The sequence below is a fragment of the Perognathus longimembris genome, chromosome 7 (genome assembly GCF_023159225.1).
Source record: "Perognathus longimembris pacificus isolate PPM17 chromosome 7, ASM2315922v1, whole genome shotgun sequence".
NCBI lineage: Eukaryota > Metazoa > Chordata > Mammalia > Rodentia > Heteromyidae > Perognathus > Perognathus longimembris.
Window position 1 is genome coordinate 19,320,072 of NC_063167.1, and position 11,679 is coordinate 19,331,750.

An 11,679-nucleotide genomic window follows, 5' to 3' on the forward strand; every position below is an offset into this window, starting at 1 on the left:
CTAATTCCACTTCAGGCCCCTGCTTAAATTCCTGGCACTAAATGGAAGTGTGTTTGGTTTTAAATTTACCAAAAGCCCTTATTCTTATCCTTGTCTCTGGGTAAATTAACAGACTTCAAAGTCACTAAGCATGCATTAGCTGACCAAAGAGCATTTAATATGTTACCTACGTCCTTGGAGAAGGGCCCAGCTGAAGTACAGAGCAGAGGAGCTAGCAAGTCACTGCCTTCTTGGGAGCTCACTTGTAAGCCCTTGCTTCTATACTGATCAGATGACCTTTTACCCCAGAGTCTTATGTGCCAATCAGATGACCTTTTCCCCAGAGTCTTTTAGAGAACAAGGAATAGCTTGGAACCTTGGGTATTAGCCTGAGGTATAGGTGAGAGCATGTTGTCTTAGGCAGTGAAGATCTCCCACCAAAGTGGCACAAGCTTGGATCCCGTGTACCTAGCCTGAATTCCCTAGAGAGCTAATATTTAGAACAGGATAGGCCTAAGGCTTGTGACAGGGCAGTGGCCAAGCCTGGGACACTTCAGCACAGACACGACCAGCTCATTTAAGGTGATGTCTAGATGCAGCTGTTCCATTATTGAGTGTGTAAGGCAGTCTGGCTTGCTGGCCCTGAGACGGTCAGTCCATTTCAGCTTCTCATCCAGGGCTTCATCCTGATAGCCTTGAGGCAGCCACACAGGGGAAACAATTCCCAGAGCCATGTCACGAACAGCAAACGGCACCAGCGTGGCCTTCGCTCTGCTTTATTGACTTCAGTGTACCCTTTGGATATCATTTAGAAAACAAAAAAATCATATACACAGTAGGAAGAGGAACTGGATCTAGGCTGGTGCCACTGACCCAAAGAATTCCCCAACCAAAGTGGATTTATACAAAATGCCAGAGGGAAAAAAAAATGAGGCAATGCGGTGCTGAGTCAGTGGGTAGCCAGTTGGCAGAGGGGCAGTCCATGATGGCGTGGGCAGGTCATGCCTCCTTCTCGTAGGTTCGAACGCTCACTGCACTGCCATGGGTGAGTGTCTGGAAGGAAAGACAGAGACGGGACAAGGGGGTGGGGGGGCTTGCACTCTCCTCTTCCCTCATCCCCTCATTTCAGTCTGGCATATAGAGCCAAGCCCATGCTCTCACTGTAGTCTTGAGTACCCAGTGAGTATTTGGTCCTGCATGTTATAATCTTACAAACTAGACCCCTCACTCCCAATCCCAGCCTCATTACAGTGCGAGAAGTCAGCACATTCTGCTGACGCAAGGACGTCAGCAGTGTAGAGGCCCCACTGAGTTAGGGGACTGAGTGGCTGCTCCTGGTATGCTCCTGGGTCTGAGGACAGTTCGGTGAAGGCTCCATTGGGAGTACAGTCCCTAAACTCATCCATGGTCCCAGACATAGACCGCACTGAGAGGAGGTGGGCTTGGGATGGCGAAGGCTCCTGCTGGTCAGTGCCCTCATGGAACACCAGCCTGCCCTGCACGTGATCGTGGATGGGGTGGGAAGAGGGAGCTGCTCCTAGAGAGCCCTGCTTGCTGCCTCTTAGAGGAGGTGAGACAGCAACAGGAGGGAGAAATGAAGGTTGTAGGTCACCAGCCCTATTCCTCCCACCTCCCTGATGCTTTCTGCTATGTACACACAGTCTCTTTCCGAGTTCTCAGCAGCCCGCAAAGGTTGCTGTGGTGATTGCTCATTTTACAGTCTCACATAAAGTGAGGCTTTAATCCTAGCCCTGTGTGATGCCAACCCTGCGTCTTGTGTCCCATCTTCAGCAGCTCTTAGAGGCTCTGACTTTCCAGAACAGGCTTCACTGAAGGGGCAGTGTAGTCACTAAGCAGGAGAGGCTCCCAACTTGCCCGTCTTACCAGGATGAGTTTTCCGTCACTTAGCTCCCGTACAAGCGTCGTCTCTTGCCCATCCCACTTCTGCACGTGGATAAGTTTGCCTCCATCCAGCGTCACAATGGACTGTGGAAAAAGGGTTGAGGCATGAGCAGTGATCTTGAGCCAGGATGGAGGGGCAGGGATGGGTTCAGGGCCACAGAGGCCAGGCTCTAATCCAAACTCTAGTGATAGTGCTAGTAGCAGAGGTCAGGCAGCCCACTTCCATCCTAACCCGTCAGCTGTTCTGGTTGCCCTCAGCCTCTGGTCCATGGTTGACTGGCAAGGGGAGGGGCCTAAGATAGTAAGTAAAGAGAAAGCAGGCAGTGTGGCAGAGCCAGAGTGCCCAGCCACGAAGCACCGTGATCTCTGAAACAGAGGCACCTGTGCTGAAATAAAGCACATGTGTACCATGCGCAAGACCCTGGCACCAGTAAAAATAAATAAGGATCCCTTCCTATGAGGAACCTGTCCCTATCCCTGAGATGGACACTGAGGAGGAGTCCTGGGAATCTCCAGCCTTGAGTGTCATCACTCAGGTCTATAAGCCCCTTAGAAGATTCTTCTAAGGAACTTTCACTTCCCATGTGATCCCTTCAGCTGACGGTCTTGGAATGGATTGTCCTTGGAGTGCTCCTCAGCCCTGGCTCCAAAGCCCACTTAGTCCTCTGGTTGCTGCCAGCCTGCATCAGCTGGGTCGCACTGCCAGCTCTCCCAGGTCTCCTCTAGAAATTTAGGGGTGCTAGGCCAGTCTCGGGAGCCTTAACTTCTCAGGGTTCAGTAGGAGACTGGGAAGGTTGTGAGTATATGTTGGGGTCACTCATCTCTTGCTGTCCTATCTATATACCACTTTGCCCCTCATTCTCATTCCCCCAGGTTTTTGCCACTCAGAATAGATCGATGTTGGTCTTAGAGGGCCATTGTGTTTTATTGGGGTTCTTGCCCCCAAGATTTTGAGTCCAAAAAGGTAGTGATACATATGGTCGGCAGCCACCTTTGTCCTATCCCAGCTCCATTGCCAGCCTGCTGTGTGATTCCGGGCTGGGCCTAGCTCCTCTTCCTGTGCAAGCAGACCAGCCCCTACCCCATTCCTGGAGGCAGCTGTGAGGAAGAGAAGACCCCCGAGGAGCTGAGTTTTAGGGTCATGGAGGAGAGGATGCTGCTGTAGGGATGCCCTGTCAAAGCAAGGCTTCTGGTTTTCTCTCTCATGCCTGTCCCAGTGCTGGTGGCCTGAGGTGAGCTGCCAGGACAGGCACAGAGGGCTGACAGCGCGGAGACTGGAGGCAGGTGCCCTCCTAGCCACCCCTAGGAAAGGGAGCAGATACCCAGGACTGCATCAATACCCGTTCTAGGACAAAGCTCTGCCTGTCTGTTCACCAGCCACTGGCGAGCCTGGGGGCTGCAGCCTGCACAAGAGGACGCATCTGAGGGGCTCAGCCTCTTGTTGCCAGGTGTCACCTTTGCTGCTGGAGGCCTGGATGACCTCCCTCAGGAGAGGGCCCTGGCTTCTCCTGGGCATCGTTCCTAAAGCACTTGAGGTCACCGCCATGGCCACAGAACTCCTCCATCTATGGAAGAGGAAAGAGCCAGAGCTGCATACCTTGCACAAGGTCACCCAGCTGGAGCCTTGGGGACACTGAAGTCAGAACATCCTGGCTTCGGGTGCTGCCCACTCCAAGGCAGCCAGCAGGGCTTGCCAAAAAGGGAGAGGAAGAGAAGGACCAACTTAGACCCTGGGGTACCTCAGCACTGAGCAGCTTTGTGACCTTGTTTTATTTAAGCCCCCAGCGTTCAACGTCAAGGAAGCAAGGAGCCAGCCAACCAGTCCCTTCAGGGTTTCAGCACCCTCATTCCCCCTTCCCCTTCCCACTTCCCTCACTCACCTTGACCTTCCTGTCGTCGGCAGTGGTCTCATCAAACTCCACCCCCAGCTGAAAGCTGACTTCCAGGTTCTTGAAGGTGCTGTGTGTTTTTATGGTGATAATGTCCCCATTCTTCTCGATGATTGTGGTAGGTTTGGTCATGCTCGCTACCTGCCTGGTAGCAAAGCCCACACCTGTGGGTGGGGAAGGGAAGGTTAAGGAGTATAAGAGCTGGGGCAGGGAGGCACTGTACAAAAACTGCTGAGCCTCATGCTTTCTGGGCAGGCTCTCTGCTACTTGAGCCACACCCTTTTTTGCTTTGGTCACTTTTCAGGTAAAGTGTCAAGTTTTTGTCCAGGGTCAACCTCAGACTCTGATCCTCCTGCCTTTACATCCCAGTAGCTGGGATCATAGGAGTGAACAACCACACCTAGCTTATTTGATGAGATGGGATCTTACATTTTGCCTAGGCTGGTCTGAATCTGAGCCTCCCTCCCCATAGTCTCTGCCTCCAGAGTAGCTGGGATTACAGGTATGTGCATCCAGTCCCACTGGGAGCCTTTGGGTGGCTATTTGATTTATTCAGTCTCCCTCAGTTCTGTGTGCCCAGTACACAGATGGGAGACAGGCCTGCCACATCAAGTTAGTAAAAGAGCTGAGATGAGAATAAAGTACTACTTTGGATGGTACCCCCCCCCCCCCAAATACCTGGCTCAGACCTTCCTGTACCCTTGAAAGCCTGATGCTTCTGCTTTACAGATGTAAGCGCTGAGCTGGATGCAAGCCCAGGTTATAAATCAGACTGAAGCCTTGGGCTGTTTGGCTCCAGAGCCCATTTAACTGCCCAGCCATGCCATGACCTGAGGCGGAGCACCAGGCACCTGGACAGCTCCACCTGTGGGCTGGAGCAAGGATAAGCCGAGCTCTGTCCTAGGCCGAGGTGAGGCCAGCTCTCAGAAGGTACCTGACCACAGTGCTTGCTGCGAGGTGCACTGAACATGCTCCCCATGGTTGTACTTAGTGCTGGGACAAGCCCTGAGAGTAGGCTTTGTTGGTTTTTGGTTTTGGTTGTTTTTTTTTTGCCAGTCCTGGGGCTTGAACTCGGGGCCTGAGCACTGTCCCTGGCTTCTTTTTGCTCAAGGCTAGCACTCTACCACTTGAGCCACAGCACCACTTCTGGCTTTTTTCTATATATGTGGTGCTGAGGAATCAAACCCAGGGCTTCACGTATGAGATGAGCACTTTACCATTAGGCCATATTCCTAGCCCGAGAGTAGGCTTTATGACTCAGTTAACAAATGATGCTTACTGAGCAAGGTGTCTGTCCAAGATAGGCGTGACTGACCCAGATTCTCAGTGTCCACTTATTCACACATGCCATCGGGCCCAGCCTGCATTCAGCCCAGGTGCCAAGGTCGAACACTGGGTTTAGGGCCAGAGGGGCTTCCCCTGCTGCTGTGCTGATGCAGCCCACTGGCCTGCCACTGGGGGCCTCCACTTGGCTTTGCTTCTGGTAGCAGGGCGTCATCCCTGAACCAGGAATGTCTGCCTAGAGCCTACCCGGAGGTGTGGAGTGTTGCAGGAAGAAAACACTGTGCTATCCCAAGAGAAACTAAGCAAACTGGCTGACAGAACTTAGAAGAGTTGAGTTCCACTTAGCAATGAAGCCAAAGCTATTTACTAAGAGCTGGGTGGGGTTTGCACTTCCGTGGGCCTTCGCCTTCCCATTTGTGTGATGAGGAAAGCTGGATGGGATTTCAGCTTCCTAACCTGAGCTGTCCTCGCCTGGACATGCAGTTCGTTGAGCACATAGTAGAGCATGAGCTTGGCATGCCAATGTTTCAGACCCCCAAGTGCAAACACAGCAGGCTTTTGGAGACCTCCCTATTCCATGTTGGAGCAGCAGGAGGGAACAAGGCTGGTTTAGCTGCTGCAGCTCAGCACAGGGATTCAGCTGTTTGACTCAGTGTTTGCTTTGCAAACGAAACCTCGACAGTCCAGTTTCCCCAACAGCTTCCCTTAAGAATGGTTGTCTTACAGCTAAGGCATGGCTCAAGTGGTAGAGTGCCAGCCGAGGCTCTGATTTCAAACCATGCTACTGCCAATACAACAAGAAATTGCCTTAGCAAGTGTCAATAGTTCACTCTTGTAATCTTAGCTACTCAGGAGGCGAGGATGTAGAAAACTGTGTTAGGAGGTCAACCTGGGTATTGGAGATACTCCATCTCCAAAATAACCAACACAAAAGTTGGGCTGGAGGTGTGGCTCAAGTGACAGCACTAGCTGAGCAAGTACAAGTTCCTGAGTTCAAATCCTGGCATAAGCCAAGCACTGATGGCTCATCCTTATAATCCTAGCTACTTCTGAGGCTGAGATCTGTGGAGTGAGGTTTGAAATCAGCCTGGAGAGAAAAGCTCATGAGATTCTTATCTTCAAATAACCAGCAAAAGGGGCTGGGGATATGGCCTAGTGGCAAGAGTGCCTGCCTCATATACATGAGGCCCTGGGTTCGATTCCCCAGCACCACATATACAGAAAATGGCCAGAAGTGGCACTGTGGCTCAAGTAGCAGAGTGCTAGCCTTGAGCAAAAAGAAGCCAGGGACAGTGCTCAGGCCCTGAGTCCAAGCCCCAGGACTGGCCAAAAAAAAAAAAACCAAAACAAAACAAACAAAAAAACAACAAATAACCAGCAAAAAGTGAGAATTGGAATTTTGTGTTTCAAATAGATAGAGTGCCAACCCTGTATAGAAAAATGAAAAGAGAATGACCAGACCCTGAGTTCAAGCCCCAATACTGGCACAAAACAAATCCTGGTACAAGTTCAAACCCCAGTACCATCAAGAAGAAGAAGGAGGAAGAGTAGTTGCTCAGTGTAATCCTTGAAAGGATCATGGAGGCTAGGCCAAGCCATTCTTACCCAGTAAAGAATAAGTATGGTGTACACACCCTTCATCCCAGATATGGGTAGAAGAATAAGATTGCAGTCTCCTGGATCAAAGAGTAGAGTACCAGTGCTAGGCTGAGTTCAAACCCCCCATACCACCCGAAAAAGAATGGCTGCCTTCCTGGAATCACTGGGCACCATGCCCCAGGATGAGGTAGGGCCTCCACCGCTACTGTGAGCCCTGTTCCAGGATAAGACCAGAAGTGGGGGGGAGACAGATCCCTACACACATTCCTTTTCCTATCTGCTGTGATCCGGGCCTGTGTCCTTGGGAGAAAGGCCTTGGGACCTAGCACAAGAGTCACCACCACCCCAGTCTTTGCCCTCCAGGACTGGTTAACTGGGACAGTGCAGCCAGGAAGCTCAGGGAAAGGATTCCTTGTCTCCATCTCCTCTCCAGCCAGGAGAGCAGCTCAGCCAGCCTCTGGGTGAGCGTTCCTGCCACTCTCCCTCTCCTGGGGCCTGCAGTGCAGCCAGAAGGGCTGTGGGTTGTAGATCTAGAGATCCTGTTTTCATCTTAGTTCTGCTGTGGAATCTTTTATGACAGATTTCCATCCTTGGGCCTTTCCCTAACTGTTGAGGTAGTCAAGGTATGAGATCCCCAAGGTCTTTTTCCAGGAAGAGTCTTAGGAACTGTTTGCACCAACACCAACCACAAGGCTCTCTACTTCCTCCTAGATCAACAGGTCTAGGTTTTACTCTGGGCCCCTCTGCGGCACCCCAAAAGTCCGGAGGCTTTCTTGCAACTGAATAGGCCCCTAGGGCAGGCCTGGGTGGGGATGGGCCTTTAGCCCCACCCTCTCACTAGACTCCTGGGCAGCCATGAAGGCTTGGTTACATACCACTGGGGGGGCAAGGTCAGACTGGTGAGAAAGAGGGCACTTTCCCTAAACCTGGTCCCTGTGTCCCTCTCCCCCATATTCTATTCGCTTTTCTTCACGGAACCACCTGTTTGGGGGGATGGCACACTCCCTGTCTACTCCGTTCCCTTCCCAGACTCAGCTACACCCCTCTCCCCCCAATTTCCTGGCCACCCGTGTCTCTTAATTTTCTTCCCCAGCCTCCTCCCCGTCCAGATCCTGTACCCCGCTTCCTAGAAAGCGCGGGTGTGCCCAACATCAGTGCACAGCCGCCGCCTCCCCGTGCCTCGCTGCCTGGGTACCTTTCCCACGAGCCAGCCCAGGTGGTGGAGGCGGCGGCGCGCGGAGCCCGCATGCTGGGGCGCAGTGCCCGGCGCGCGGCCAGCCGCTCCCCAGCTCCGCGTCCTGAGCCCCGCGGCTGGCTCACCCAGAGACTTGAGGTAGTCATCGAAATTCTTGCTGTCTACTAGCTTCCAGGTGCCCACGAAGGCGTCCACCATGGTGAGCTGGGCTGCGCTGAGAAGGAACCCGGCGAGTGGGATGGGGAGCTGGGAGTCCCGGACTGGCGGCTCCCGGCCACGGCGGCTGCTTTAAATAGCCCCGGCATCACGTGATGAGTCCGGGCCCACCCCCCCCCCCCCCCGGCTCCAGAAATTGGAGGCCTCGGGCGAGCGCTGCCCCGGAGGGGCCGGCCGGCCGAGGGGGAGGGGACGGCGCCCCGCGGGCCTGCGTCAGCACCCCAAGCCCCACCGGCGCCCCGCCGCTGCGCCAAGGCAGGACCGGGGTCCCCTCCCCCGACTCCCATAGGGGAACCTGGGGCACAGCCAGGGCGCACGCCGCCGCCGCCCTCTTCCATCGCCCCGTGCCTCCCTGAGATGGAGCTGGGGGAGAATGGGAACGGCCCGAGCCGTGCTGGCACGGCTGGACGCTGGGGACACTGGCACCGCGGTCCGCACGCGCGCGTGGAGAGCCCGGGGCGGGGAGGGGGGTGGGGGACGGCCGGCCAAGGTCAAGCCTACTAGGTGAGTCTCGTCTCGCTGGCTCCAGAGCCCCAGTCCCGCGCGGGCACCGCGGTGTCTGAGCGGCCCCGTGTCCTCACCTGCTCGGGGAGGAAGCGTGACCCTTCCCGCGTGCCCGCCCCGCACGTGCCCGCCCCTCCCTGCGGAATGGCTCCCGCTGGAGCCGCCTTCCCCCTCCCCCTACCCCCCCCCCGTCCCAGTCCCCGCCCCCGCCCCCAGGTGTTCCGCATTTTCCCCGACCTCTGACTCCTGGGCTCAGGTCCTTCCCCCTCTCCCTCACCAAATGGAAATTCTGCCCCTCCAGATGGTTCCTGCAGGCCCCTGACAGCCAGCGGTCCGCAGAGACTGACCACCTTCTTAAAGAGTTTGCTGTGCAGTTGACACTTTAAATAACTTTAAGGCTCACCTTGCATTGACATTTGTACATTTGTACCTGGACACATGGAGCTTTTTTTTTTTTTTTTTTTTTTTTTTTTTTGCCAGTCCTAGCACTGCCCCTGAATTTCTTTTGCTCAAGGCTGACACTGTTGCCCTTTTCCGGGTATTTCTGTTTATGCAGTGGTGAGGAATCCAACCCAACGCTTCATGCATGCTAGGCAAGCACTCTACTGCTAAGCCACATTCCCAGCCCCCACATGGAGCTTTTAAAACAAAATCCAGGGCTGGGAATGTGGCTTAGTGGTAGAGGCAAAAGCCAGAGATGGGGCTGTGGATCAAGTGGTGGAGTGCTAGCCTTGAGCAAAAGAAGCTCAGACAGTGCCCAGGCCCTGTGGTCAAGCCTCAGGACTTAAATAAATCCATGAAGTAGGTGTTGGGTATTATCCTTCCAACTTTATTTATAGGTGTCCCTTTTATAGGAAGTTGCACAAAAGCTCATTCATTAATTTAGGACTTTTAGTTTCTCTCTCTCTCTCTCTCTCTCTCTCTCTCTCTCTCTCTCATCTCCATCTCCATCTCTCCTCTCTCTCCATCTCTACACCTCTCCTTTCTCCTCTTCTCTCTCCTCCTTTCCTTTGTGTAGCTCAGGCTATCCTCAAACATGCCATCCAGGACTAGGGGTGGGGCTCAAGTGGTAGAGTGCTTGCCTAGCAGACAAGATGCCCTAAGTTCTATTCAGCAGGAAGGGAGGGGTGAGGAAAAAGATCCTTCTGTCTGCATTTCCTGTATGCCTGGCTTAATTCAGCAGTCATCAAAGCACTCAGCACAAGGAACCGGACACCCACTCAAGTAGTCCCCTCCAGATGTGACTGGAGTTCTATGCCAGAGCCTCAAGGGGTCCCAACATGTCACTACAAAGAAAGCAAACAAAAGAAATGGTGAAAATCTCTTAATCAAAATGACATTCTCCTCTCTCTCTCTCTCTCTCTCTCTCTCTCTCTCTGTCCCTCTCTCCCTCTCTCTCTCTCTCTCTCTTTCTTTCTTTTTTCCCCTCACAGTCGTGGGGCTTGAACTCAGGGCCTGGGCACTGTCCCTGAGCTCTTTTGCTCTAGGCTAGTGCTCTACTGTGAGCCACAGCTTCACTTCTGTTTTTCAGGTGGTTTATTGGAGATAAGGGTCTCACCTACTTTGCTGCCTGGGCTGACATTGAACAGAGATCCTCAGATGTCAGCCTCCTGAGTAGTTAAGATTACAGGCATGAGCTGCTGGTGCCTGGCTCAAAATGACAATTTTGGGAAGACAGAAAAATAAACATTTTAGCCCATCTTGGGGGTGCTGCCCTGAGCTTTAGATTTAAATGGAGGAAGACAGGGAAGGAGGTGAGAGGTCTACATAATTCAGCAGTCTTAGACAAACTGTGGACTAGTTGATCTCTATCTCAGTTCTAGTTCTGCAAGGTGATGGAAGAAGTCTCTAGTGATGGAGGGGACGATGCAGTTCCTAGGTGGTGATTTTCCTTGCCTGGGGGTGGCCTCATCATGGGGTGATCTGTCTCAAAGCTCTTCTGTTCCTGGAGTCCAAGATGACTGCAGGTGACAGCTACAACCAGAGACTTTCAGGTTTTAGGAATTTGTGAAAGCGGACAGTTCGAGGCCCCAGTCATTCTGATCTGTGTGCCTTCTGCCTTGACAGGGATGGGTTAGGTGCTCCTGGCTGATAGCTGACGGGCACAGCTAAGCAGGAGTCTGACCCAAAGTTCTAAGACAAAGGAGACAGTAAACGAGGGCGGGAATGCCCTGTTTTTCTCCTGCCTTTACTTACTTTTGGGCCCCAAGTAAGGAGTCTGTGCTTTTCAGCAAAAGCAGTGTCGAAGTATCTATTAGACAGGGAACAGTCACACACTCATGTGGCAACTCTGGGAAGCCTATCCTGACTTGGGGGCGCAGAGTGAGAGGGGTATAAATGAATTCCTGACCATAGGAGGGTGATGTGAACTGAACATCAGCCAGCAGAAGGTGCCCAGGGTAGACACAGGGCAGTCAGCACTGAAGCCCTGGGGCCAGGCCAGCTCTACCACACATCTGTAGTGTGTGTGTGTGTGTGTGTGTGTGTGTGTGTGTGTGTGTGTGTGTGTGTGTGTGTGTGCAAGCCCTCCTTCCTGGGCCTCTGTTTGTCTGCATGCCTCCCTTCCTCTGACTGTTCCGGGAGGAAGGCCAGTGAGGAGGAAAGAGTCCTTTCTCACACGCCCCTACCTAAGGCTTGGATTCCTTTGAACAGTCCAGTTGCCAGCACGGAGAAGTTCACTTCTGCCAGAGCTACAGGGACAGGCCTGAGGGCTGGGCATGGATCCCCAATAACCTCACCACCAGAGCAGGTGCCATGGAGGGGAGGGTAGGACATTGTTTCTAATTCAAGGTCATAGCCTTTAGAGGGCGACACAGGGTCTCCTTATGTGACAACTGAGTGGCCAGGCGCCCAGGGGTGTCTCCACATGGCCCTCCTATTGCAGGGTGGGGAGCTATGGACAGACTGACCTGCAGATCTGTGTTCCAGTCCTGATTTCAGTGGATACTAGTGGTGTGGCTTTGAGTTGATTTAAGCCGATCTCATCTCAAATGGGAGTATTTGGGCTCACTTAACAAATGCTCACTGCTGCTCGTGTTGCTGTTGTCCCAACACTTGTTGTGTGTTTTGTTTTTGAGAAAGTGTCTATTATGTACTCCAGGCTGGCCTCAA

General features: G+C 53.2%; 1 protein-coding gene across 1 annotated transcript; it reads right to left on the reverse strand.

The window, feature by feature from the left end:
- Positions 1-739: 739 nt before the first annotated feature.
- Fabp3 (fatty acid binding protein 3) lies at positions 740-8,128 on the reverse strand. Its single transcript, XM_048350733.1, has 4 exons — positions 7,974-8,128; positions 3,762-3,934; positions 1,864-1,965; positions 740-1,032 (listed from the first exon to the last, which is right to left on the reverse strand). Exons 1-4 carry the CDS (start codon positions 8,044-8,046, stop codon positions 979-981), a joined length of 402 nt encoding a protein of 133 aa, XP_048206690.1. The 5' UTR covers positions 8,047-8,128; the 3' UTR covers positions 740-978.
- Between the last annotated feature and the right edge of the window lie 3,551 nt (positions 8,129-11,679).